Genomic DNA, 26,463 nt, shown 5'->3' on the forward strand with positions numbered 1-26,463 from the left:
TTAGTTCTTCATTTGGAGGGGGTTCTACTAAAACCGTTTCTTTAGTGTAAGTAGATCCACAGGCACCTAATCTAAGGGCGAAGGACGCACATGACATGTTAGGCACAAGCGACCAGGGGCAGCAAGCCTTTTGCAGAAATCCCCATATGAAACAAAACAAAAAAAAAATAAATAAATAAAATAAACATCGCGTGAATAATGCGCCTATATCCTAAACATTTTTATCTAAGTGGTAGAAAAATATTGACTGGCGCGGTCCGCTGTGCATGTCTATTTATATCCCCACCTCACAAATCAGTCATATATTTTGGGCCAACTTACCACGCATTTTAGGAGCCCCCCCAAAAAATTACAAGTTATAAAAGTAGATAAACATCATTTGACAATAAGAGCATAGTAAATTACAACTGCAAATTTTGAGGAACAAATAAAAAGGTGGGTTACTTAAAAAAATATTCGTAAGTGTTTCCCTTATTGCTGAGTGTGTCTGCTGAGTGTGTGTCTGTAACGAAGGCGGCATAAATGGGAAGGAGCGCATGTTAGTGTCTCAATGCGACATTTAACCAGATCCGCTGCACACGTTTCATTGAGCAGTAGTACAACCTCGGGTACATAATCACACCGTGAAGAGCTGAAAAAATGAACCAAAAGAAAAAAAAGAAAACGAAGCCCCCCATAAACCTAGCCACACTGGAAGATAAAATAAATATCCTCAATTTTATGAAGGATGACTTTGAGAAAATTCTCGACAAAGAAAATGAAATTCATGGTCTAGTCACTAAGCACCACAAGAACAAAGAGGAAAAAGCCTTAAATGAAAAAGAAAAAATTGACATCATTTTAAGCGAACTTGTGCTTTCTTGTGAAGAAAAAAAAAATCAGTTAAATAAATATATAAAAACTGCCAGCGAAATGATCAGCCAAAACAAAGAAATAATTGAGAAGGAAAAGGAAGAAACTGAAAATTTAATTTTGGAAAAAAATCAAGAAATAAATTCTATGCAAGAAAAAATTGACTTGGCAAAATGCTTCTACAATGATGTAAATAATACAGTGGTGCAACTTTTTAATAACCTGGATTTATTTTTAAAAAATAAAATAGACGTAGATTTAAATATAAACTATCTGCAGAAAATGTCAAAGGCAGAAAAAAAAATGGATAGTAAACCCAGGGGGCAGGATACACAAGACCCTGAAGAACAAATAGGAGGGCATAAAAGACAGAACGAAGGGGAGGACAAATTTTTACAACAATTATGCCACTCCATGGATGAATATGAAAAAAAAATGTGGAGAATTAAATCCTTTATGCAGGAAAATGAATTAAATCACCTCACAAATTTGTTACTAAATCAAAAGGGAAGCGATGATGGGTTACCTGCCAAACTTCCGGGTATCCCTCAAATTGAAGAGAAGAATATGAATAGGCAAGAAAGGAGTGGGAGCGGATATGCCCACTCCACAGAGAGCAAACGAGTGGTGTACGAAGATGGATGCATGGGTAAGACGGGACAGAGTGAATTGGCAAACGATGCGAGTGGAGAGGTTGTCAGCTCGGAAGGGCAGATGGAGGAGGAAGACGAATTTAATGATGATGAAGAAACAGACGAAGAAGAAGACGAGGACGACGTTGTCGAAGACGAGGAGGATGAGGAGGATGACATGGACGATGAAAACGATGATAGTGACGATGAGGAGGAAAGCTTGGATGATCATACCGATGATGATGATGAAGAGCACGTGGAGGAGGAAGAAGGTGGAGTGGACCATGACACAAGCACCGAAAACGCGCAGAGAAAAGAATTCAACACACCTGCGGAAAGTGAAGACAACTTCAACGACTCACAACAGAGCAAACGTGAGGTGTTGGAAGAAAAAACATATGATCATATAGAGAAAAAGTGCAGTGGAATAAAAATACTGAACGATGCAGAAACGGCCATAAAAAGTTTCTCTTCAGATGTGTATAAAAAAATATTAAGCGACAATATGAGCACCCTCATGGAGAAAATAAAAAAAATCGATTACGACTATGTGTCTTACTTTGAAAAGAAATTAAAAAGTTAATTATTAAATCAAGCCTTTCCCTCATTCCCTTTTTCTTTTTCGCATAAAAGTGCATCAAAAATATATTTCCTTTTTTTTTTTTTTTTTTTTTTTTTTTGTGACATACTAAATGTGGTTATTTTGTGCGAAATTTTAAAAAGAGTGGGTTAAACAAAGAGTTCAGATGAAGGGATGTTTCCCTTGCGTGTGACGCGGCGAGGGTGCGCGTTTTCCAATTGTTGAATAGACAAGACAAAAAGGGGCAAAAATATTGCGCATATTATCGCAACGTAAGGTCACAACGTACAGCTGCAACGCAACGCTAAAACGAAGTGATAACAAACTTACAAAAGAAATGGTCCACCCGCTGGAGGCGGATAAAGAGCATTCCTGGTTTAATCTACCATTTCGGGAAAAAAGGCACACAGAGAGGGGGTGCTTCTGTGTGTATAAAGTAGGTAAATGTGTTACATACGCATGTATGAATATAAGTAGGTGTGCACGTAAAGAACGTGTTGAACAAATGAGAGGTGCACGAATGACATGTGGAAATGAACTTATTCGTCCCTCTTTTTCTTCTTCCTTTTCAGCTTGGCGAAATCTGAAAATTCCATTACATCATCCGTAAGAGCATCTTCCTGTTTCCCGTTTTTCTTCTTCGAAATATTCTTTGAATTTTTCTCCTTCGAAGAATTAGCTTGTTCACTTTTTTTCCTTTTCTTTTTTGGTGTTCTCTGGATAGAAGAAAATACATCATCGTCCAGGTCTTTGCCTATGTCGAAATTTTTGTTTATGAAGTCATCCAGGAATTCGTCTTCCTCCTGTTCCTCGTCCAGAACTGATTCCGTGGCATCATCGTCATCTTCTGAAGTTCCGCGAGCATCACTTACACCGTCGGCGCGCTTCTTTGTTTTAATTTCATACTTGTCCTTAAATTTTTTAAAACTATTGTTATTATATATGTTCAGAATGTCGTAAAAATATTTCTGGTATGGATTGTTTATTAATTTAAACCTTCCCTGCTTTTTAACCTGCTCATTATTTTCTCTTTTCTCGTTAATGCAACAGTCATGCATAAAATTGTTAAAAATATTGAGCATATTTACTTGTTCTTGGGCGCTCTTGTATTCTAGTGATATTTTATCTAGTATGTTGATGACGTCCTTCGTTTCATACCGGTATGTATTTGGATAGCCAAAAGACGAATCATGTGAACTTGGGGGTGGTGGTTCTGGCGGGGGAGGTATAGCGCTGAATTGGGACCAATTACCATTTTTGTTGTTAATTGTCGTTCCGTTTGTGCTTGGTGGTGGGGGAATCGGAGGAGGCATGCTGGGGGATAAGCATTTCGTGGAATCAATCATTTGTGTGTTCCTCCTCCACGGGTGATTGGTCCTGACGTTCAATACTATATCGTCATCACCATCATCACCATGATCGTTGTGATTACCGTTTTTATCTGCGCAGTTTTGAAGAGGAGCCTTCTCTTCTGTGTTTTTCCCGTTGGAGGGGAGGTTCTCAGAGGAGTCGCCCTCATTCGAGTTTAATTTGTCTGCATTCTCCGTACTGCCATTCGCCATAGTGCCGTTAACGATTGGCCCCTTTATCTGTCCTCCAGGTTCGCCCAAAAGGGGTCGTCTATTACGCAGGAATCCATTATTGGCGAAGCTATTTTTGTGAGCACCAAAATTATTCATCTGAATAAAATTATAATTAAAAATTCTGATGTTCCTAAATTCGAAGAGGGCATTCTTGAAATTGTCATTGAGCAAGGAGGAAAAATTGTAAAACTCATAAAAATGGGTTAGTATAGAATTGGCATCTAGAGGATTATTTACGGACTTATTATAAAGAAACATCTCATCATTGACGATTGGAATTTTTTCCCCTTTGTGATATTTTTTAAATTTTATCATAAAGGCATTTTTGACATTATCCAGATTTTGTGCAAATAAACTATTTTCATCATTAAACAAGAATTTCATGAGCATGTTTTTCTTTAAAACTAAATAACGTATCATCATCAGGGAAAATAAATGGGTCCATGATTCCTTCGCATGAATACTATATTGAAAAATTCGTTTTATAAAGCTAACATTTCTGATTAAATTTTTATCTGTAAGTATTAGTGCTGTTAGTAGCCCATAGAAATTATACGTATGATCACTTTCATAATAATTTATATTTTTTAAAATACTGTAAAAATAGCAATATATATTATCGTCTATTTGGTTGGATGAGTACAGAAGCAGGAACATGATGATGAGGAAATTAATTTTTATTTTGTAAGACTTGACACTTCTTATTATTTTTAACAAGGATAAAATGTTTAAGCTGTGCAGGTACTTTTCCTCTGGTGCCTTCTCGACCGTTCCTCCTCCTTCTTCTATTTTTCCTGCTCCTCGTCGTTCGGAGTTGTTCTGATTTTTCAACAAAATGCATCTGTTGTAAATGATGAAGTAGATGTTGTTCACTAAGATACTAGAGAGCACTTTCAGAATAGTTTTGCTCAGATATCCGTACAGACAGTATTTGTGGAAGGTGCATTCGTCGGTCGTTCTTTTATGACGGTCAGGGTTTTTGCTTCCGCTGGATTTCCTATTTGCGGATCCAGACTCGGCTCCCATTTGGGTACCATTGGGGACATCATTTTGCGCTTCCTTCTGCATCTCATTTCCATCCTTTTCACCCCCTCCAAGGGTCTCTTCACTTCCTTCCCGGAATTCCTCCCCGCTAATCACGTTGGTCTCTTTAGTACTGGCCCCCATGGCCGAAGAATTATCGCTGCGCACGGATTGACTGTTGCTAGGCGCGCCCACAAGCTTCGTTGTGCTTCCATTGCTGTAATTGGACTCTCCCCCCCCCTTGGTGGAGAATTCTTCATTCTTTGCATCCTTTTCGATTTCGCTCGTTTGAGATAAATTGGGGGGAGGCACCTGACAAATATCATACATTGGTTGCTTATCTTCCAATTTAGGACCTTCAGCGCACCTTAAGGCATCCTTTGGATCTTTTCCATTTTCCAAACTTTCCTCTTCCACAGAAGTATATTTAATGTAGCTCATTTTATCTATGCTCCATTCATTGAGGAGGATATTTCTCTTCTCGTAAAGTTCGAAAACATTCTTCGAAAACATCTCAAAAATGTACGTAGCAAAATAGATGATATTTTCTGTGATGTCATTAAAAGAGTGGCTCTTAATTTTGTACAGAATGAATAATGATCTTTTCATGCTCAAAATTTCCTTCTTCAACTTTTTATTTAAAATATTTTCCTTGTCTCCATTTTTTAAAGACTCTACGATTTGCTCAACGCAGAATCTTAAGTTGGATAATACTTGTTCGAACAGGTAAAAAACGATATAGTGTTGCATATTTTCCATGGTTATTATATTTTTTAGGATATTTAGAAGTAGGGGGTTTCCCTTATTAATAGATAAGTACCCCTCGAGAAGGATGTTAAGATTTGCAAATTTATTTTCTCTTCTTTTTAAACAAAATTCTTTTAAATTGTTTACTGACACATAGAAGAGACTCGGTATGGAGCTGTACATGGAATTCTTCAAAATGAATATGTACTGTAGGAATAGCTTCTTCGTGAAATTCTCAAGGGCGTATATGTACAGTAATGCATTTAGGAAGAAATAAAAGGATGAGAAATTGTAATCTTTAAAGTTAAACCGATTAAATAGAACATTTAAAATGTAGTTCACAACTTCTCTGTTATTCCCTTCTAATGTTTCTAAATTCTCATTTGGCAAAACGAACATAAACACATGTTTTAAGCACTCCAAAATGGATTTCCTTATGAATATATCTTCCCTCATTTTATAATAATCTAACAAAATTTTTACATAAAGGATGTACACTAGTGGGTTTTTCTTAAATAACACAACCATGTTGTTAATTCGATCCGTGAAGACATTGCTCTTGTTATGTATAATTTCTAAATGAATCTTTTCTTCATCTTCTGAATACTTTTCCACGTAAACCTTGTAGTATTCGCACATTAAATTAAGGCCAATATCATAAAGCAAATTGTACACGCTGCTCATGTTCACTTTCCTCTTTAGAAGCAGTTTCAATTTTATTTTTTTCCCTTGGTGGTGGTTATGGCTAGCATTTCCCCCTGTATAGCCATTATTCGCGCCAACATTGTAGTTGTTGCCATCCCTGTTGTTATACTCGTTTTCAAGTTCATACAAACGACGTAAGTAAATTGGCACATCTAAATAATCGATTGTCTGTGATTTCTCTGTAAAATCATCCTCCTCAGGACTAGCAGGATTTTTCCTTTCCTCACATGAGGATATTTTCCTTTTTAATAACTGCTTTATTTTACTTTTCCAAATTTTGCTGTTTAGTAAAATTTCTTTGCCCTCTTCGTCAAGATGGAAAACTATATCCTCCGGGTTTAGGAAAAGTAATTTATTTTGTGTCCTTGCCGTTTGGTGCAACTTCTGCTCATCGTTTTCATCAACAAGAACTTGTTCCTCATTTTCATTTTCTGTCTCCTTCCCCTTTTTTCCCTGCCTCTTTCGCATCTTCTTCAAATAGAAATTTACATCATCGTATTGGAAATTTTTTTTCTTCTTTTTCAAAATATATTTCAATACAATATGTTCCAGGTTTTTTTTTACGGAAAACCACACATGGTTTATGCTGTACATCTTCTTCAAGTTGAGAATAAAATGATCATCAGTTTTTTTTAAGGTCATTTTATTTTCCACAACATCGTTAACCAGGTTCTCAAAATCACATACTGGTTTCCTATTATTCATAGGAGGCGTGGAGGAACTCCACCTTCCATTGCCATAATTTCCTGTCCCATGGTTGTTACTATTAAATGGTTTTCTGCTCCCTTTCTTTTCCTCCCTTCTGTACGTATTGTTAATTTTATTTGTCCAATTCTTGTTGACGCCGAAGCTCCTTTTCTTTAAATCGTTCTTCTTGTATTTGAAAAATTTCCCCGTTTTCTTCAAGTCGTAACTTCCTACATCCTTGTGCTGTTTTTTTTTCCCTTTTTTTTTGTCCATATCGTGGACTTTTTTATACATATTGTGTTGTGCTTACGTTTACGTGATATGTTTTTCCGTTGTGTTCCCTATATCTTTGTATGTTATCTCTCTTTTTTTTTCTTTTTTTTCTTTTCTTTTTTTTTTTTTTTTTCTCTTGACTGTCTCTTAATTTATGAAGTTTCCACAAAATGGGGGGAATTCGCTCCTGTTCATTTGAATTCGCAAATGCTTACCAGTTATTTGTCGTTCTGATTGGTGCATGGACGAAGGAGAAGATGGTGAAGTGACGCAAACATATTCGTCCACTAAAAGGGTCATTACATAATGCCTACTCAAAACTCTATGTACTGGCCTTGGCGTGCTATTTTCATGCGCGTATGCTATGCTTCTTGGGCCGCTCTGTAGCGCGCCCGCTTCATAGCAACAACTGTTTCGCCGTGACTACTTCGTCGCGATTTCTTCTGTCACACTTCGTAAAGCAACAGCCTTTATGCAATGCTACGAGGGTAGGCAAACATTCAGCCTATACGTAGCCATACGCATGTATATGAATATATATATTTGCGCTTACGGAAGCTTATATTCTTTCACCGTCGAAAAAGCCACATTCCGCGGGAAAGAAGTTCTCCTTGCGCGCAAAACTTCCTTTCCATAGCTTTTAAACGAATCTGCCTTTTTCAGTTGTATGTTGTGCTCAACAGAAAAAAAAAAAGGAAAAGAAATTATTTAAAATGAAATGATTTAAAAAGAAAGGATTTAAAAAGAAATGGATTTAAAAAAGAATTATTAAAAAAAAAATTATTTAAAAAAAAAAAAAAAAAGAAAAGATAACAACGCAGGAGCGCTCCCGAGTAACTACGCAACTACGCTGTGGGTTTTGGCGATGAAAAAAGGAAAACACAAGAAAACAGCATAAAATTATAGAAATTAAAAATATAAACGCGCTATATATATTGCATTATATATTATTATATATATATTACTTGTATGCGTTTTTTTGATAAAGCGCCTACAAATATTATTTATCGCACCCTGCGCAGAGTTGCCTGAACCTTCTGGCGAATGAAGTGAGGCCTGGAAAAATATGTAAGCATACAGCACATGATGCCATATGTACCTAAATTGTCACGGACAAATTATATATAGAATGTTTTATATGCACTATCTTGATAAAAACTATTCACTAATTTGTAAATAGGAAGGACCTATAATTATATTCGCCAGGAAAAAAAAAAAATTCCCAAAGTATGCGCTGATGCAGATAAACCACCGAAACCTTTTTCTTCCATTTTTTTATACGTAACTTCTCTGTATTATCTGTTTGCATGATGGAAGAAGAAATCGATTTTCGGGTCTATTTCCCGTTTTTCTTTTCAGTTTTTTTGTTTTTTTTTTCTGCAGTGAAAGGGCGCAAAATGGTAATTATATGATGTGAAAAAAAAAAAAAAGAAGAAAAAGGCAGAAAAATGCGGAAACTATGTAGCAGAAATTCGTGGAACACTATAAGGAAGATTCCCCGTCGTCGTTTGATTTATTTTTTTTACATGCCTATTTAAAATAATAAAGGAAGTTATATGTTATCCAGTTTGGTATTTTTTTTTTTTGATCTATTTATCACCATGGAGTAATATCCTCACGTTATGTGGGCATAATGATAGCTCATTGGACGCATCCCTTTTTCCAATTTTCTGAAAATTTACGTACAAAACGTTGGAAAATTATTTGGATTTTTTTTAGCCCTTCAACGTGTTCATTAAAATATTTGGCCAAGTGGGGAAAACTACGTTTATAAAGGAAAAATATATACACAGTCTTATTATGCAGGCGATGATCATTTTGTGAAATTTTTTTTTTTTTCTCTTTTGTTTTTATGCCGTATATAGTGAACATGCTGCAAATAAGGGATAATGTAATGGATCCATTTTACTTCTTCTGGCCCATTTAAAAGTTTACTTCCCATCGTCCAGTGTAATTACTTATATTTTTGTACCTAGTATATACCCGCCTTATCGCACAGAAGGAGGAGGATAATCCGTTTTTCTTTTTTCCTTAAACGCAATATTGTAAAAGAATTGAAAAAAAATAAGAGAAAGAGTTAATTAAATTTTCTTTTAAAAAATTGACAAATGGGAAAAAGCAAAATGTCAAATTTGCACACGACATCGTTTTCCCCCTTTTCCCCACTGCGTGGATAACGACAGAAAGGGAATTCACACAAAAAAAAAAAAAAAAAAAAAAAAAGAAAAGAAAAACAGAATTGCGTGTTGGCATATACAACAAAACACTATGCACATGCACTCATAGGTGGCCACCCACGAATCCTTTTGTTTTAGGAACTTTTGGAGACTCTAGTAAGTCTCATTACGGAATCGTGCACTATGTAAAACGACCTTTCGCAAATCTTCTTCATTTGAAAGTTGATGTCCTTCATTCGGTTGGCGGTTTGGAGGATGAAGTCCCTGCGGAAGTGTAAGTGGTGGTGGATGCAATTTTAAAAACGTACATATGTATTTTAACAATCCTGTCACACGTCTAAACAGGTAGATAACCAGTCCGATGTAACGTAAAACGATTTTATGCATGTATGAACCATAAAGGAGGAACGATTTTTCTTTGCGTCTCTTTCCTTTTTTTTTTTTTTTTTTTTTTGTTTTTTTTTTCCTTACTTGGGCGAATCGAAGTGCCTAATGGCCCCCTTGGTCGTCAAATAAACGTCCCTTGAAAAATTGAAGAAGCTGTTTTTTACGTCGTAATAAAATTGAGCATCCTTCAACTTGTTCATTTTTTCCCATTGGATATTTTTAAAATAACTCTGAAAAGAGTGGTCCACAATGGGGATATTTTTATACGCATAGTAAACAGGTTTGAAGATTATTTGGTTTCTATAAAATGGAAAATCGAAGTACAAATTTTCCAAATTTTTATTGACTGATGAATTTTCATCCTGGGGTTGATCAGCGGAGTATACGTTTTGCTCTATCAACAACCCAAAACATTTTTTCACGGCCCTTTCTTTGGAGTATATATGAGTCCCTATACATATACTTGATTTTAAATTTTTTTCATAGGGGGATAAATATAAATCGTTGTACAGGGTTCTTTTCTCTTTTTTTTTATTAAAAAGATAATTTTTTATCATGTTATAATTTTCCCATAGGGGATTACTTTCCTCATTTTTGTGTGCTCTCTCCAAATCGTTCTTTTCCTGGTGTCCTTTCCTATTACTCTTCTGTCTTGTATCCTCATTTCCGACAGACGCACTTTTACTACTCAATATTTTGCTCATGGTATCCTTGGAGAAAATTTTATCGAATGGTATCATTTTGTAAAAATAAAACGCATTGTTGTCCTTGAATCCTAGGCAGTTTACATTGATATTTTTGTTTATGTGTAAAAAGGAAATTCCTTTACATACACCTATTGACTCAAATATAAGATTGTTGTTAATATTTTTTTTTACAAAATCATCATTATATGTATCTACAAACTCGATAACAAATTTTTTTTCCCTATTTTTTGTTTTCGTTTTTTTTCTCCCAAATAAATTTGCAGGGAAATCATGATAATTGAAAATGTCCAACATGTGTAATCTTCTGTTTTCCTCCTCCTGCTCCTCCTCTTCATAATCTTTATTTTTAAAAAAGCCATCACTAAAAAAGTCACTGCGAGGGTTCCTTTTTTTCCTATGTATGGGAATTTCGAACTCCTCCTGATATGTACCATTGTTCTGTTCCTTTGTCGATCCATTTGACTCTTTACTGGATTGACGTTCCTTTATCGGGATACTTTTCCCTTTCTTGGGCTGCTCTTTCTGCTCTTCGCTGTTCTTTCTTGCCTCCCCTTGCATGTAGTCCTTAAACATTAGCAACTGCTCCTTCTCCTCGGTTGTGTCATTCTTTTTCGACAGGCGTTGATTTATTTGGGTGTTTCTATTTGTATTCACAGGTCCGCTCTTATCTCTACTTAAGTGGAAATCATCCCTCGCTTGCTCGTCTTGCTTCTCCCGTCCAGTCTTCTCAACAGGAATGTCCATTTCATCTCCGTCAAAACGAAGGTCAGTGTTCTTTTTTCCTGATTTTTCTGCCCCCTTTTTTTTTTCTTCTTCCTGATCATTCATTTTTTCACTCTTTTGTGGGTAAAAAAAAAAAAAAAAAAAAAACGCAGTTGTTGAAATGCCCTACAAAATGGGCATATACCAAGTGTACTCACCGCACAAATATGAGCGTAAAACACAAAATGGGGGACTCTGGAAAGGTGGCAATCTATGTGTACTTCTCTTGTAATACTACATGATGGCTTTCCACGTGTTAGCTTCGTTCACTTTGGAGTGACGATGGTCACGTTAAGCTGCTTCTTCTCATGGTGTTTATCGTACTTTCAAGAACATCCCCCTGTGGATGATACTAACGCTGGAGAAAAAAAATATATATATATAATAGTAAATACCCGCATAAAGCAGGGTTATTTATTCATCATTTATTCTGCGTTTATTGTATACTTTTGTTCTGTTTATTTGTTTATGCTTTGCGTTTCATGATTTTATTATTCTTATTTATTTTATTATTTTTTTTTTTTTTATCGCTCCAAAGGCGTTTTTTAAAAATGTTCCTTTTTATAGAAAGTTTTTTTTCTGTTTGCTTTTGACGTTATGCGACGCTTTGCTTTTTTTCCCTCCCCGACTTGTTATTTATCTTTTGTGTAACGAGCATTGCGGCGCGTAGCGAATGTTTCATTTATGTATATTTTTTTCCTTCAGGAAAATGTTTCATGTTCATGTGCAGCTTCAGTTTTAGTATTCTTTGTTTGCCGCTTTTTTTTTTTTTTTTTTTTTTTTTTTTTCCTATTTGGTGGGGCAAAATAACTGCGATGACCCAGCGGCCAAACACACAATTTTAAAGTGATGAATGAGACGTTTCAAAGTTCAATCTGAGTAAACTTGAGCAGACATGGTGGGGAGAAATATGTAAAAAAGAAAAATGCAAAGTCGAAGATGCATAACTGAAAAGTGTAAAAATACTAAAAAGTTCAATGTTACAAAATCGCAAAACCGCGAAAAGGACAGGAGCAGAAAATAATAAAATAAACTTTTATCACGGGAAGTGCAGGCAAAATGACGCAACGTTTTTATACACACACAACGCAAATTGACATTAACAAGATATACCTATGTACGCATGTGTAACATTCGGGAAAGCATATCCCACCATACACCGGTTTTCCCCTCCTCCCTCATCTTAAAGTGAATCGTTCTACCGACCATTTTAACTTTCATAGGTAGATACACGAAAGGGTTATTTTTAAAGTGCATCCATCGTACCAATCAAGGCTGTACCAACATTTGTTTATCCCCTTTTCGATAAGAAAAATATCCACATAAGTTTGGGGGCAATTCTTTGGAAGAATTGTTCCAAGCCGACATGGAGGTTGTGTGGTTCTTCGACTTCATTGTTTTTTTTTTTTTTTTTTTTTTTTTTTTTTTTCCTTTGCATTTTAACTTAATGCGCTAAGAACTGATTTGCTATATACATTTCTTGTTCGGCTTGTATCATTGCAAATGCAATTCATCACGTGGCGTTACATGTACTCTTGTTTACCTGCGTGAATATACGTGCGCCTTTACTTTGACTCCTTTGCTCTGTTGGGTGTACTTTGTTCAGAGTGGAGAACCTCGCTCACCCAATTTTAAGATCCATTTCTTTACCCCTTGTTTTTGACCCCCCCAAAAAAGTAGCAATTAAAATCACACAGTAAGCTCCCCTTCGTCATGTGTAAAGTACTATTTTTATTGATAGACCGATCAGAACAAATATATACACATCGCCTAAACATTGCAACGAGCATTTAACCCTCCCTCCAGCACACGTAAGGAGGATGGACTCTGAGGAAACGATTAATCAAGCTGTTAAATTAGCGAAAGATGCTGTTATAGAGGATGAAAAGAAAAACTACAAATCTGCCTTGAACTTGTACATACAAAGTTTACAATATTTTAATTTCTTCTGTAAGTATGAAAAAAATTCAAACATCAGGGATTTAATATTAAAAAAAATGGAAATCTACATGACGAGAGCGGAAATTTTAAAGGAACTAATTAATAAAAAGGAAAGTATGGAAACAAAGGAAAAAGTAGGGGGAGGAGGAGCAAGTACAGAAGAAAGCAAAGAAAATATGAAAAAACAAATAAAGGAGTTTATTCTAAATAAAGATAAAAATGTTAAATGGTCAGATGTATGTGGATTAGAAACAGCAAAGGAGGTACTAAAAGAAGCAATTATTTTCCCTTTGAAATTTCCAAAACTGTTTAACTCTTCTGCATTGCCATATAAGGGTATCCTATTATATGGACCCCCAGGGACTGGCAAAACGTTCCTAGCTTTAGCTTGCTCCAATGAATGCAACATGAATTTTTTCAACGTTTCGTCATCAGACTTGGTAAGTAAATATCAAGGAGAAAGTGAAAAATATATAAAATGCTTATTTGATACAGCAAAAGAGCATGCACCTGCTATAATTTTTATTGATGAAATTGATTCTTTGTGTGGGTCCAGAACAGACGGAGAGAATGAATCAACTAGGAGGATAAAGACAGAGTTTTTAATAAACATGAGCGGCTTAAATAATTACAAAAATAATATTATCGTCATGGGGGCGACCAACACCCCGTGGTCTCTAGACAGTGGCTTCAGGCGGAGGTTTGAAAAGAGAATATATATTCCTCTCCCAAATGTGTACGCCAGGATGAAGATATTTGAAAAGTACATAAACGGAAATGAGAGTAATGGCAAGGATCAAGATGCAACGGAAGGTAAAAGCGTAAATGTCGACGGAAGCACCTGCGGCAACGGTAGCCAAAGCAACATAGGGAAAGAGGACATTAAATACTTCGCAACTGTAACCGAAAATTACACAGGCGCTGATATCGACATTATATGCAGAGATGCCGTTTACATGCCAGTCAAGAAATGCCTCCTTTCGAAGTTTTTTAAGCAAGTAAAGAGAAATGGCCAAATTTTCTATACTCCCTGTTCCCCCGGAGATCCAGACCCAACCAAAGTTGAAAAAAATGTAATGAGTTTAAATGAGAACGAATTACTGTTGCCACCTCTATCAGTGCAAGATTTCAAAACAGCCATATCCAATGCAAAGCCTTCGCTGTCTGTCGACGATTTGAAGAAGTATGAGGAGTGGACCCAACAGTATGGAATGAATGGCACGTGAGCAACGTGAAATAAAGAAAAAATACCTAATAACTAAGCACTTTTTTTTTGTGACATAGTAACAAAACGTTACGCATGAATGGGCGCATTGAAAAAATGGAACTTTTTTTTTTTTTTTTTTTTTTTTTTTTTTTTTAGCAGGTGCATCCTTTCGTGGCAGTGCGTTTTTTTTTTTTTTTTTTCGTGTCCTAATGTGGGGACAGAAAATCTGCCATTATGGCAACACCTCAATTGTGTGTTTATTCATTTGATACTTTCATGATTCTCTTTTTATTCGAATGAATATTGTGGGTCTTAAAAACTTTTCATATGAGTAGCGGTTAATGCTTTTTTTGCAGGCACCCAAATGTGACAAATGAAAATATCCCACTTGGCTACCTTTCCCCGTAGTACACCACGGGGATAGCGTAATAAAGAGTACAATATATTTTTTTTCTTTTTTCTTCCCATACGCATGGTCAGAATGATCATTTGGTGGGGAGTGTTTAGCGGCAAAACAACAACAAAAAAAAAGGGATACCAAGTGGAGCTACATCGGGGAGTGGTCCACATTGCTAATAAAAGTGTAGTGGCAAATACAAGGGGCCAACTACTACACGGACGATGCTACTGTTAACAAAAAAAAAAAAAAAAAAAAAAAAAAAAAAAGACAAACGCGTGTGGAGGGTATTACCCATGGAAGGTGCACACACAAACAATTATATAATCGACGCGGAAAAGGAATTTTCCGTCATGTGAAATATTCCCTAGAAGGGTGAAGACCTTATATAACATTCATATGGTTCTTCTCAAATCAGACAGCTTCTTCCTCAATAAAACTAAATTGTTCAAACATTCGCATGACATATAATGGTCATACATACTGGTGGAGTTGTCCTCACCGTCTGAAAATTTTTTTCCATAAATTTTATGGCATATTTTCTTTGAAAAAGGCGTTATGTTTTTCCGCTTGTAGTGGAGAATATGCTCATAACAGTACTCGCAAAGCTTCTTATTGAATTCTTCGTTGGATAAGATAAAATTAACATTTTCACTTTGTTCATGTTTTGCGCTGGTACCGTTTTGCCTTTTCGCACTTTCTTGCCTTTTTTTATATAAAAAATGGGTGCCATTCATATTTAAAATGTAGTTGATGATGTGGTACAGGTGGGGAAATATGCTCATTAAAATGTTGAGCATGACGTAATTTTTGCAATACAGCGTTAGGGCTAAAGCATGAATTGGCAACTTTAACAATAAAAAAATTCTTAGTAAAAACCAGATAATGTCATTTTTGTGAATGCAGCAAGTTTCAATAAATGAATTTTTTTTTTTTTCTTGTTTTTTCTGTCCAACATTTTTATCATCCAACTTTGCGTTCGGTTCAAGATTGACAATAGTAGAACAAATATAATTGTAAATTCTTTTTTTAATTTTATATTTTAAGTACTTCTTGGGATATTCCGTATTCTTCACATTACACACACGAAAAAAATAGTACAAATATTTTAAGGTGTTATGAATAGGTATATATTTATAAACAGATGGGGCAAAATGCGTTTCCAGGAATGTGTAATTTGTGAGTTTATTATATATATCGTATGAATATAAATTTCTGCGATACATATTTTTTTCATTTTGTATTTCCATCTTGGACATATTGCGCGTGTACTCTTCCATCACGCTGGACGTGTCCTTCCTTTTGAGGTTCTCCTTCTTCGTTTTCCAGAAGCTTATATTAAAATGTCTCTTAAAAGATTTATATATATCGATGAGAAAACACTTGTGTGACGCGTCATCTGCGAAGGATTTATTAATAACTTGGTTTTCTTTTTCCAATTTGTTAAAAATTGTTCCTAGTTCTTTCATGTGATTCATATATTTCGTGTATTCCTGATAGTTCTCTTTGAAAGTGCTCGACATGTTCTGTGGTGGTGGAAAAGCGTTTCCATAACCGTCACCCTGCAGTTTCTCCCCATTGGGGTGATCCGCCTCATCATGGTCTTTATTACTATTTCTGGGGGGGTTCATCCTACGACCATTTGGCTTCATTCCTTTGCCATTTTTACAATCCCCATTGTTGCCTTTTCGCCTAGGTTGATTTCCTGCGTCGCTTTGCTGGAAGAATCCCATCTGTTCATTCCACATGGTGTTACCGACGTGGGTTGATTCATTACCATGTGGCACCGTTCTTGGTTTGTCTGAATTTACAAAATGAAACTCCCAATCAGTGTAACCATGCAGAGAAACGTCGACGGGACAGATTCCCCAAAATACGTTCTGGAACAAACTCGACTTGAAAAAGTACGAATGTGAGAAAAAGGAGAGAATGTCCACCTTTAGGCCAATCACGAAGTAGTACAGTTCGAACCACATCATGTTGTAAATGTAGTAACACACGATATTTTGAACCAGAAGGATAAACCTGATGTAGATGTTCTTCACTTCAGCGAGATCCACATTTTGTTCGTCCTCTAGAGGTGAAGAACGGAGTCCCACCAGATTGGGAGTGCACCCTAAGATGGACAAATTACACGTGTGTAGTTTAGGGAACGAATCCATATTGTTTAAAAAAAAAGCTATTACATCATGGTTGTAGAAAAATTCGCAGACAATTTTATTCATTTGGAACTTTTTGAAAGAGAAGGTTTTGATTTTCAGGGAGAGCTTACTCCTTCCCTCTATGTCTAGTGACTCTTCATCGTATACGTAATGATTCATTTTGTTTGGGCTGCAAATCTCTGCGCTGCGATTTCTTCTTCTCTGCAGAGCATCACCAATGTGGGCATCTTCTAGCAAAAATTGGAAGAGATTCACCTCATCTGCTTTTGCGAATTTGATGTTATTAAAAATATTTGTGCACAAAAGGAGAAAGAAGAAATTGTCATGATTAGCACAACTACTGTTTGCTCCTGTTATGGCGTTCTCCATGATTTTTCTTTTTGTTACATCCTCCAAGCCAAAATAGTTACAATGAAATAGGTAGTCTCTCCCCCTATTTTCAAATAAAGTATAAAAAAGTATGCACATGAAATTGATCAGGTCATCTGCATACTTGATATTATTTCTGAGACTCATACACAGAAAGTACATGCAATAAAATTTCCTGACGTTATATATCCCCAGATAGTTCTGTATATTAATGATGAATAGAGAGCATATGTTATACCTCTGGTTGGGTAAGCAAAGGTACATGAAATCGTGAGGCATATAATTGCCCAGTGCATACATCAAGATGGCGCTGACGTAAGGATCCATCTTCCTTATAATGTTGATAACAACCTCTGCCATGTGAAATTTGCAAAACTTTCGCAACATTTTTAGGAGAACCATGAGGTGGAACACGTGCCTTCTCTTCAGCACGCACAGTAGGTACAGACCACCGTAGTACACGTTGCAGTTTATTTTATATGCGTAATCAGTGTGCACGTCGAATGGAGGAATTTGCCGATCCTTCGAGCTGTTACACAACTCATGGTGTGACCCCTTGTGGGTAGCAACTTTGGTTGTTCCTGTGGGCTTTCCAATAGAAGTCTCTACTCCACCTTTTAGCCTCAGCAAATGCAGAATCGCGCAGTAAACGCGCTCATCCTTTACACCTTTCTTGAGAAGATCAATTTTGGGTGCATCTTTGGATGACACACTTGCGCCCATTTCGTTCAAAAACGAAATGAATTTTTCCTTCGATTTTTCCTCCCCTCGATTTTCCTTCTCTGCATTTTCCCCCTTCGTGCCCTCCATTCCTGTGTTACATTCGTGCAAATAAGGTTCTTCACTCTGATGGGAACCATTCACACCAAATAGTCGATGAAACAGGGTATCCTGTAACCTCCTCGCGTGGCTCCCCTCCCGATATCGCTTGGACAGAAAGAGGGAGTATAAAACCGCAGCGGATATATTAAAAATGGTATCGTCTCTACCCTTTCGAGTAAAGATATCATAATATGAAGAATTAGTAATCTTCGTAACATAGTTGTAGATAATTTTATATGAAGTAACGTAGAGGTCATTCAGTTTTTTAAGAGATTTATACAAAACGATTTCCAAAATGTTGGTAGCGAACATGGTCCAAGTGATGTATTTCGTTATAATGTTAATGATGATTCCGCGAAGTTTCCTTTTCCTCCATTTTGAATCATACACCGGTTGATACTTCCCATTTTTGTAAGAGTATGCATCACTGTAGAGTTTGAAATATTTAAATAAAATTGTGTTAATGTAGCTATTTATTTTGAAGCTTATTGTGTCGTATGAAGACGGGGATGGATACCAATTGGCATTATTTATCTCTTGATTTTTTATTGCATTTTTTTTCGACTTTCTTTCCTCCTCTGTCTTCCCTGATTTGTTTATCTCCCCTATGGTAGGTAACGTCATTTTTTTTTCTCTTTTCCATATTTGGCTACATACAATGTGTATGCACAACCCCATGTGGTGTACCGTATGATGCAGGTGGGAATTGCGATCATCTGCAAAGCGGGATAACTCTACATGCCGATAAATCACTAGCGGGCAATTTACATACCTGTGGCTGTCAAAAAGGATGACATTTTTTAATGAGTTCAGAAGGCAAAACTGCTTGGGGCATTTGCTCACACTTATTACGCTCATCTTGTTTTTGCTACTCATGTAGACATAGCATGATTTCTCCTTATTTTGGAGCTCTTCAATAATAGAGTAGAAATTGTACTTGAGTATCGTCCTGTTCAATTTATTTGCAATTTTCTTTCCATGTTCTTCTATATGATGAATTACTGAAAGGATAATATTTTTCAGTAAAGATTTATATCTTTTCCACCTGGAACGAACTTGGCACGATTTGCCAGTTTTTCCAAAATGAGCCTCCATCTCCACATAAGGCTTCTTTGCTTTGTGTGCCTGCAAATAATACCCATCACATATATGGGAACTATTTATAAGATGCCTAAAATTGTTCAGATGAAAAGAAGCTTCCTTTTTTGATCTTTCCCATCGGTCCAAGACTACACTATTCATTTTCCTTTTTAATCGAACCAGGCTTTTATAATTTTCTGAATGCTTATTTAGCTTATCCTTGAAAATGCTCTCAAACAATTTCCTCATTTTGTTTGGTTTGCCCCCCTCTGATGGGCTCATCGTGAAGAAGTCATAAGACGATGCCTGGACTAAACATTTGCATGGTTCACAATTTTCCAATTCATCAGAATGGCTAGCACTTTGAGCAAATACTTCTGCTTCTCCGTTTAATGATCCTATCATTTTGGCATTTTCCTTATTGTGCATGTTCTTCTCTGCATTTATTACCCCCCCACTATTCATATTTCCACCCTTCCAAGCTGAAGAGAGGTCATTTGTAAAATTCTCATACTTCTCCTTGCATGCTCCGTTAATGCTATACAATACATAAACCAAGTAGTAGTATAGCAAATAAGTATAATAGCTTGGCGGAGGCCAGATATATTTTATTGGGGCTGGCAAGGCGTAGTAGTTAGTGTAATTTTTCCCCTTTACAATTTCAAGGTAATCTACTCTGGTGCTGGAAGCTTGAGTAAACTCAAAATCGTAACAATTATTCCTGTCTACGTAAATATGCAGAAAATGAACAGAATTGTCATAATTAAGAAATACATAGTGGTAGATGTCGAAAAGGGTGTAGAAGGATCTTGGCTCGATAAATTTATTATCCCTATTTAAAGGCAAAATAAAAATGTTTTCGGATTTTAGGGAATATTCCTGCTTATCTGTGTCTTTGTTTTTTACTTTACTAATTTTGAAGCAAAATAAATTGTAAAATGCATCCAACACTATTAGAAACCTTTCACTGATTGTGTGGTTCCTTCTAGACATATTTTCCGATGTTTTCTCGTTCGACTGCTTGTTCATATGCTCTATTCTTTCTCCGTCTTCCTCTTCGGCTAGGCAACTTTTGTCATAATAAACGTGGGTTAATATAGGCCTATACAACAATTTTATGGACAAGGTGTAATTGCTAAACCGCAGGGCATTATTTATGTTATAAAGGTATATAATATAATAGAAATTATTTCTACTAATAATTTCTTCATAGGAGCGTGTTAGTTTTGTTATATATTCCTGCTCGTTTTTTTTTTTTTCACTTGTTTTCTCTTTAAAATCGTATGTCTCTTGAAAATTTGTTTTTTTTAAACTACTTTTTGCTTCCCGGGCATCTGCTGCACTGCCGTCACTATGTATGGAAGAGCTACTTCCCCATGAGAAACTGCTTTCGCCGTTTTGGTCTTCACTACCGCGGTGCTCTTTCTCACCCCTAACATTCTCTTCATCTTCGGCGTTACCTATCTTTTCGCTCCATTCTGCGTGAGCATCTAATTTCCTTTGCAACTCACTATAGTACTTATGTATAAGATTGTTTTTTTCATCAATGTATGGTTCTGTAACATGGGGTGGGGGTTGGTCCCCACTTGGCCCTTTTTCAGCATCATCAGGATGAACTTTTTCCTGAGAGTTGTTCTCCCTGGGAAGGATTTCCTCCCCCCCTCTGCGTTTTTCCATCAAATAAGCCTCTAAAAACGCGTTTTCATCTTCCTTTACGAAGAAATTATTGTAGAACACGGAGAAGGGTTTCGAGTATATATTCCTCTTGTTGGTGTTAAAATATTCTTCAAAATATTTGTAGTACATGTCAGATTCGTTATGGTTCATGTTGAAGAGATAATTTAGGAACTTGGATTCCTCCACATCACGATGGTCTCTGTTCGCATTGGGTGTTTTTGGTTTTTGGCGAATGTCTTTTTCCCTTGAAGAAGCTTGCACACATAGAGATTCCTCCGTTCTCGATTTGGATGATCTGGATGATCTGTCTGATTCGATCGACTCCAATGATTCGCTTTCTCCGTCTGTTTCATCCTCATCATCGTCATCCTCCACTTCTTCCTCACCGCCTGCTTCTTCTTCAGCATTTACTGGCTCTCCGCCCCAGTCCCCCCCGGTTCGCACCTCCGCCGTGCCGTAGTCCATGCTGAAGAAGTCGAAGCTCATGCTGCCCTCACCAGTTATGGCTCTCCTAAAAAATATGCCGCCCCCCCCTGTGCCCAACTCGCCCTTCCTTTTGAAGTGGCGAAAATTATTTTCATCATATTTGTTGTGCAAACATGTGACAAAAAAAATATCATCAAATAACCATCCAGAAGGATAGTTGTGAAAAAAAAACTTGAGATAATCATCAACAAAATATGAAAAGGCTTTTTTTTGAAAGTTGTAAATGCAGATTGACTTAAAAATTATTAGCATGTAAGTATTGCTAAAGTTAGAGTAGCATTTCTTCACGTACTTAAAGGGAGTTATGATTTCCTTTATGTTTAACACGTTCTTCTCATCATTACTCAAATTAATATTATTGATCTTCGTATCAAACATAACGATGTTATTCAATCCAATGTATACCTTCTGACTGTTCTCATTTGTGTAGTAATTACTATTATAGTGGAATGTTTTGCTATTACTATATATGTCATTTAAGTACATAATATTTTTTACCTTGATGTAGTGGTACTTTTCGTCTTTCCCATAAGAATAGAACAGTTTGAAATCATTAAAGACGAAGGATATATTTACATGTGCATGTTTCATGCTACTTTTTATATCGCTCATCAAACGATTGTTGAAGAATGAGGGTGTATCTTTTGTGTTTCCCTTGGGAGAAACACCATCTGGAGGGGCTACCCCAGGTGGAGGTGAACGATCTTTCCCTTCATCATCATTTCGATGAGGAGAACTATCCTGGTGATTATTCTCTAGGTAGTCCAAATTTTCCTTCGACCCATCATGGGAGGAAGACTCTTGCTTCATCGAATAGTACAATGTTCCATTTGTGTTAAAAATATAATAACTGTTTTCATTTACAGAAATGAGAAAAAAATTATGTTGCTTGTTCCAAAGGACGAAATTGTAGTAATGATGTGGATTGCTCCACGCATTAAATGTGTCTATTGTAAATATGCTCTTTTGGAAGGTATGTTTGCACACGTATGGATAAGTTCCATATCCTTTAATAATAAAATTTTCCGTTATCACTAGGATCATTTTTCTGTAAATGTTCATGCTTATATCTATTATAGAGGAACCCACATAAATGCCAATGACCGGTTTCTGTTTACTCTTCCTAACATTCTTATCATCACTGTATTGAATTTCATTATAATAAGGGGTTGTCATTTCTTCATGGTGAGTGGCATCTCCTTTGCCATTCTTAGTACTTGACCACTGGTTAGGATTACTTCTTGGCTGCCTGATCCCCTGAGTTTTTTTTTTTTTTTTTTTTTTTTTTTTCATTTTTGGATCTTCCCTCATTGCCCTTTTATCACCTCTGAAGAACCCCTCGTGGACTTTCCTCCCACAATGATAACAAGACTCCCTTTTCGGAATATTGAAGAACTGATGAAAAAAGGAGAAAATGTAAAAATCTCCCTTTCGACTCAGTAGCAACACATAATCGTTGTGTTCGCTAAATTCTACCTTTACTATTCCTTCTCTGGCAATTCTTCCCATGTGCGTATTTGTTATCCCCAGTTTTTTTCTCCTTATATATTTGTACAGGTTGTTTTCTTCGTTCACGCTGTGCAGGTAGATTGGTCTGCAGACCTTCCCACTTTGTTGGCGCTTCGTCTGACTAAAACTACCATCACGGCTTCGGCTGACATTACTGTTGCGATGAGCATCATTGTTCCTCCTTTTTTCCTCCCTCTTCCATTTCGCTGTGTCATCTCCGTGCGATGAAAGCAATCCGCGTTTCAACTGCTCGTAGTACGCCTCCACATGTTGAAGGGCGTGATATTTCCGCACTCGCATCCGAACTTTCCATCCTTTTCTGGTGGAATAATATACACGACCATTTTTTTTTTCAAATTTTTGTTTTTCACTCATTCCTTGAAGGAAACTCAAAATGTGCTTGGTACGTGCACACCTTTGCTTGCCTCTGCACATTTTATCATTTCCCTCTTTAGTTGTTCTTGCGAATCTTTTACCCCCCCTTGGTATTCTACTAAAATAAATTCCATTAAGGCTTACAATCTGTGTGTTAATAACAACCTTGCTAACACTACTGTTATTGTCTTCCCGGTTTCCGTTTGAAGGCAATTTCTTCTTATGTGTTTCATTTTTTCCCTCGTTGGGAATAACCTTTCTTGGAGGCGCCACCCTGTTCTGACGCGAAGTTGCAGCCAAGACAGATTTCACATTTTCCGAAATAAATATTTCATTCGTGTTGTAAGAAAAAAATAAAATGTTATTTTTCGTTATCATCATGCAATTGGAAGGAATGGGAAGGTATAGAACGGTTAATAATTTTATGCACACATATTTATGTATTTTTTTTTTCCTGTACTTTTTCTTAATGTAAGTGATGTAAGCATAATATTCATTTTCATTTTCGCTGGAGTCATCATCAGTATATTCCAAAACATTTATCGAGTGTACATTCTTTTCATAATCCAACATAACCACATCCTTCTTGTTCGATATATTATACGCATAGACATATTTCAAATTTGTGCTGACTATATATATAGTGTTGTCTATGGGTGACAAAACGACCTTGTTGTGGTACCCGTACTTTCCAACATTCTCATCTTTCAGAGCGTATAAACTAACAAAGGAAAAGTCGTAATTGTCAAACACATAGAAGCAAATTTTCGTGATTATGAAGATGAAGGAATTGCACGAGCTCGTGTTTATGTAAATTACTTCATCAGTGAAACTTTCGTCGGTGTTCTTGCTCTGTGCGTTTCCGGCGACAGGTGTATTATTGGGGCCACTCAGGCCTCTGTGATCACTTGGGCCATTTTGCCCATGTGGCTCATTGCGGAGGTACACCTTCTCGTCCGCTCCCCCCCCCTTAATGGGGGGTTTCCTCCCCTCCTGCTTATTTCGGGGCGCGTAGACTTTTTTGCAAAATTTTATCTCATCCTCTTTATCCAAACATAACATTTTTGTGTAGGACCTCCCCCTATATGTATTTGCATTAAGGGAAAAATTCAGACGCACACATGCGTTGGGATACTAATTCATGGGGATTCCTCTGTTCGGGACTTGTCAAACGGAGAGAGTTTGGTCTTTGGGAATTCACAAAAAAAAAAAAAAAAAAGAAGCTATTTCCCCGAGGATTACACAAATGGAACCAATTGCACTGTCGAAAAGGGCCCCAAGTGGGATGCACAATACTTTGCTGTGTAATGTACCTCCTTTTGTTTTAAGGAAAAAATAGCTACAAAAAAAAAAAAATAATAATAATAATAATAAACTAAAAAGGAAGCTTGGATGGGGGGGAAAGCATCCATTTATTCACAAAAAAAAGAAAGGAGATCCAAATAACTCCAAAAATGCACAAAAAGCGGGACATATGCTGTAAACATATGTATTTTATCATCATTACATTATATTGCTTTTACATTATCTTTTTTATTTTTTTTCTTTTTGGATTTCTCCAAACAGTGGGTAAAGAGGGGTATGCCAAATAAAGAACGGGGGGAATCTGTTTTTCTTTCCCTTTTTTTTCATAATTTTTTTTTCTTTTTTTCTTTTTTTTCATTCTGCCTTAATCTGGATCATGCACTCGATTCAGTCTCCACCGACGGAAACTCTTGCGATGAGAACATTTGGGAATAAGCTATGAGATCGCGCGTGTGGGTAAAAATAACAGCCCTTCATGCGTGTATACTTTATGTGCACATATACGTATACACCTTTTGGTAAGAGCGTTATGGGGATGATGATACAAATATACACTCTACCACGCATGTACTTGAATGCATGAATTTTAGATTTGTTGGGATATGTGCATGTGCCAGAACGGTGATCTAGAGAAGGAGCTCTTCTTTTGTTTATATTACTGTTTTTTCCCCCGTATTTTTCGTTTTATCTAGAGAGAAAAATATCTTATAAGCCACGATTTGTAGCGAGAAAAAAAAAAAAAAAAAAAAAAAAAGCGACTGAAGAGGCGGTGCAAAATACAGAACACATTGCAGCGAAAGCGTATGTTCGCATAACCTATGCACGTATTCACACCTTCGTGCTTTTGCGCGTTTGCCTGGTCGGCTTAGATTTAATGCGTTTGCAACAAATCGCCGCTTGGAGGATACTAAAAAAAAAGGAGGCGCGAAAAATCACAGTAAGAGAAAATATATAATATTGCAGTCACGCATAATAATAATAATAAATCGTAGAATTATTTTAGTAAAAAAGAACCTACCCCTCCATAGTATTAATTTAGCTGACCAGTTTTGGCTTCCATTTTCCTGCCACATCTGTTTGGTAAAAATTTACTATGTTAAATAAACTTTTTTACAAGAACAAGTACAAAAAGGCTTTCTCCCTTCGAAGTAACATAATTCGCTTGCATTGCAAAATACGCACGAGGCTACGCCTCCTTACCCTACAAGTTGAGTAGTAAGTAAAGCTACCTTAGCAGATAAAGCTAATTTCCCAAGCTCATTTAGCGCGTTTCCCGCATTCCAGTTTTCCATAAAGAGAAGAAAAAAGATATATAAATAGTTAAGAAGAGTATAAGTTATGATGTAACTTGTTGTGGATCCAGCTCAGTATAATATCCCCCCCACACCTGCCTTAAACCTTTTTATTAGTTTCCGAAAAAAGCCAGCTGCCATGTCAGATATGTTCATTAGTATTAAAAAAGACTTATGGCTTTTCATGTTTTCGCAAAAAACAAAAAAAAAAAAAAAAAAAAAATTTCGCCAAAATTGAAGTGACAAACGAATTCTACATATATAGTTGTTTGTATACGCATGCATGTATGTACAAGTGAGAATCTGGAAAACGATAATTTGAAGATTTAAATCAAGTTCAAATTCACACATTTATATATGCATTAGGCCTTCATATGTACATATGCTACGTGTATGTATTCGCTGGACCCACACCAGATTAATAGAATTAAGTTAAACAATTCTCGAAGTGGTACGTTGCAGCAGCTGACAGAATTCAAAAAAAAATAGTAATAATTGGCCAAAGGGACGCACTTGGAATTTTCTGTAGAAGAAAAAAAAAAAAAAAAAGAGGAAAATTAGCACATTGTTACTGTGGAAAATATTTTTCAAAACGGTGTGGAAGTTTTTTTTTTTTCATTTTTTTTTTTTTTTAAGGTTTCTACGAGCGTTTGCGACCAGTTTTATAATTTGCGTTTTCATTTTTGCGCTCATTTTCGCGCTCATTTTCGTGCTCATATTCGTTTT

General features: G+C 36.3%; 5 protein-coding genes across 5 annotated transcripts; 2 read left to right on the forward strand and 3 right to left on the reverse strand.

Moving 5' to 3' along the window:
- Positions 1–639: 639 nt before the first annotated feature.
- Positions 640–2,067, forward strand: PKNH_1224000 (conserved Plasmodium protein, unknown function; the record flags this gene model as incomplete). The annotated part of the gene is made up of 1 exon (XM_002260257.1): positions 640–2,067. One exon carries the CDS (start codon positions 640–642, stop codon positions 2,065–2,067), a length of 1,428 nt encoding a protein of 475 aa, XP_002260293.1.
- Positions 2,068–2,603: 536 nt separating this feature from the next.
- PKNH_1224100 (large ribosomal subunit nuclear export factor, putative) lies at positions 2,604–7,103 on the reverse strand (the record flags this gene model as incomplete). Its single annotated transcript, XM_002260258.1, has 1 exon — positions 2,604–7,103. The coding sequence occupies one exon, from the start codon at positions 7,101–7,103 to the stop codon at positions 2,604–2,606; it is 4,500 nt and encodes a 1,499-aa protein (XP_002260294.1).
- A 2,290-nt stretch (positions 7,104–9,393) lies between these two features.
- PKNH_1224200 (conserved Plasmodium protein, unknown function) lies at positions 9,394–11,181 on the reverse strand (the record flags this gene model as incomplete). Its single annotated transcript, XM_002260259.1, has 2 exons — positions 9,394–9,523; positions 9,731–11,181. The coding sequence occupies 2 exons, from the start codon at positions 11,179–11,181 to the stop codon at positions 9,394–9,396; spliced, it is 1,581 nt and encodes a 526-aa protein (XP_002260295.1).
- A 1,754-nt stretch (positions 11,182–12,935) lies between these two features.
- Positions 12,936–14,282, forward strand: PKNH_1224300 (vacuolar protein sorting-associated protein 4, putative; the record flags this gene model as incomplete). The annotated part of the gene is made up of 1 exon (XM_002260260.1): positions 12,936–14,282. One exon carries the CDS (start codon positions 12,936–12,938, stop codon positions 14,280–14,282), a length of 1,347 nt encoding a protein of 448 aa, XP_002260296.1.
- Positions 14,283–15,055: 773 nt separating this feature from the next.
- On the reverse strand, positions 15,056–24,202 carry PKNH_1224400 (conserved Plasmodium protein, unknown function; the record flags this gene model as incomplete). Its single annotated transcript, XM_002260261.1, has 1 exon — positions 15,056–24,202. The coding sequence occupies one exon, from the start codon at positions 24,200–24,202 to the stop codon at positions 15,056–15,058; it is 9,147 nt and encodes a 3,048-aa protein (XP_002260297.1).
- Between the last annotated feature and the right edge of the window lie 2,261 nt (positions 24,203–26,463).

The sequence above is a fragment of the Plasmodium knowlesi genome (assembly GCF_000006355.2).
Source record: "Plasmodium knowlesi strain H genome assembly, chromosome: 12".
NCBI classification, from domain to species: domain Eukaryota; phylum Apicomplexa; class Aconoidasida; order Haemosporida; family Plasmodiidae; genus Plasmodium; species Plasmodium knowlesi.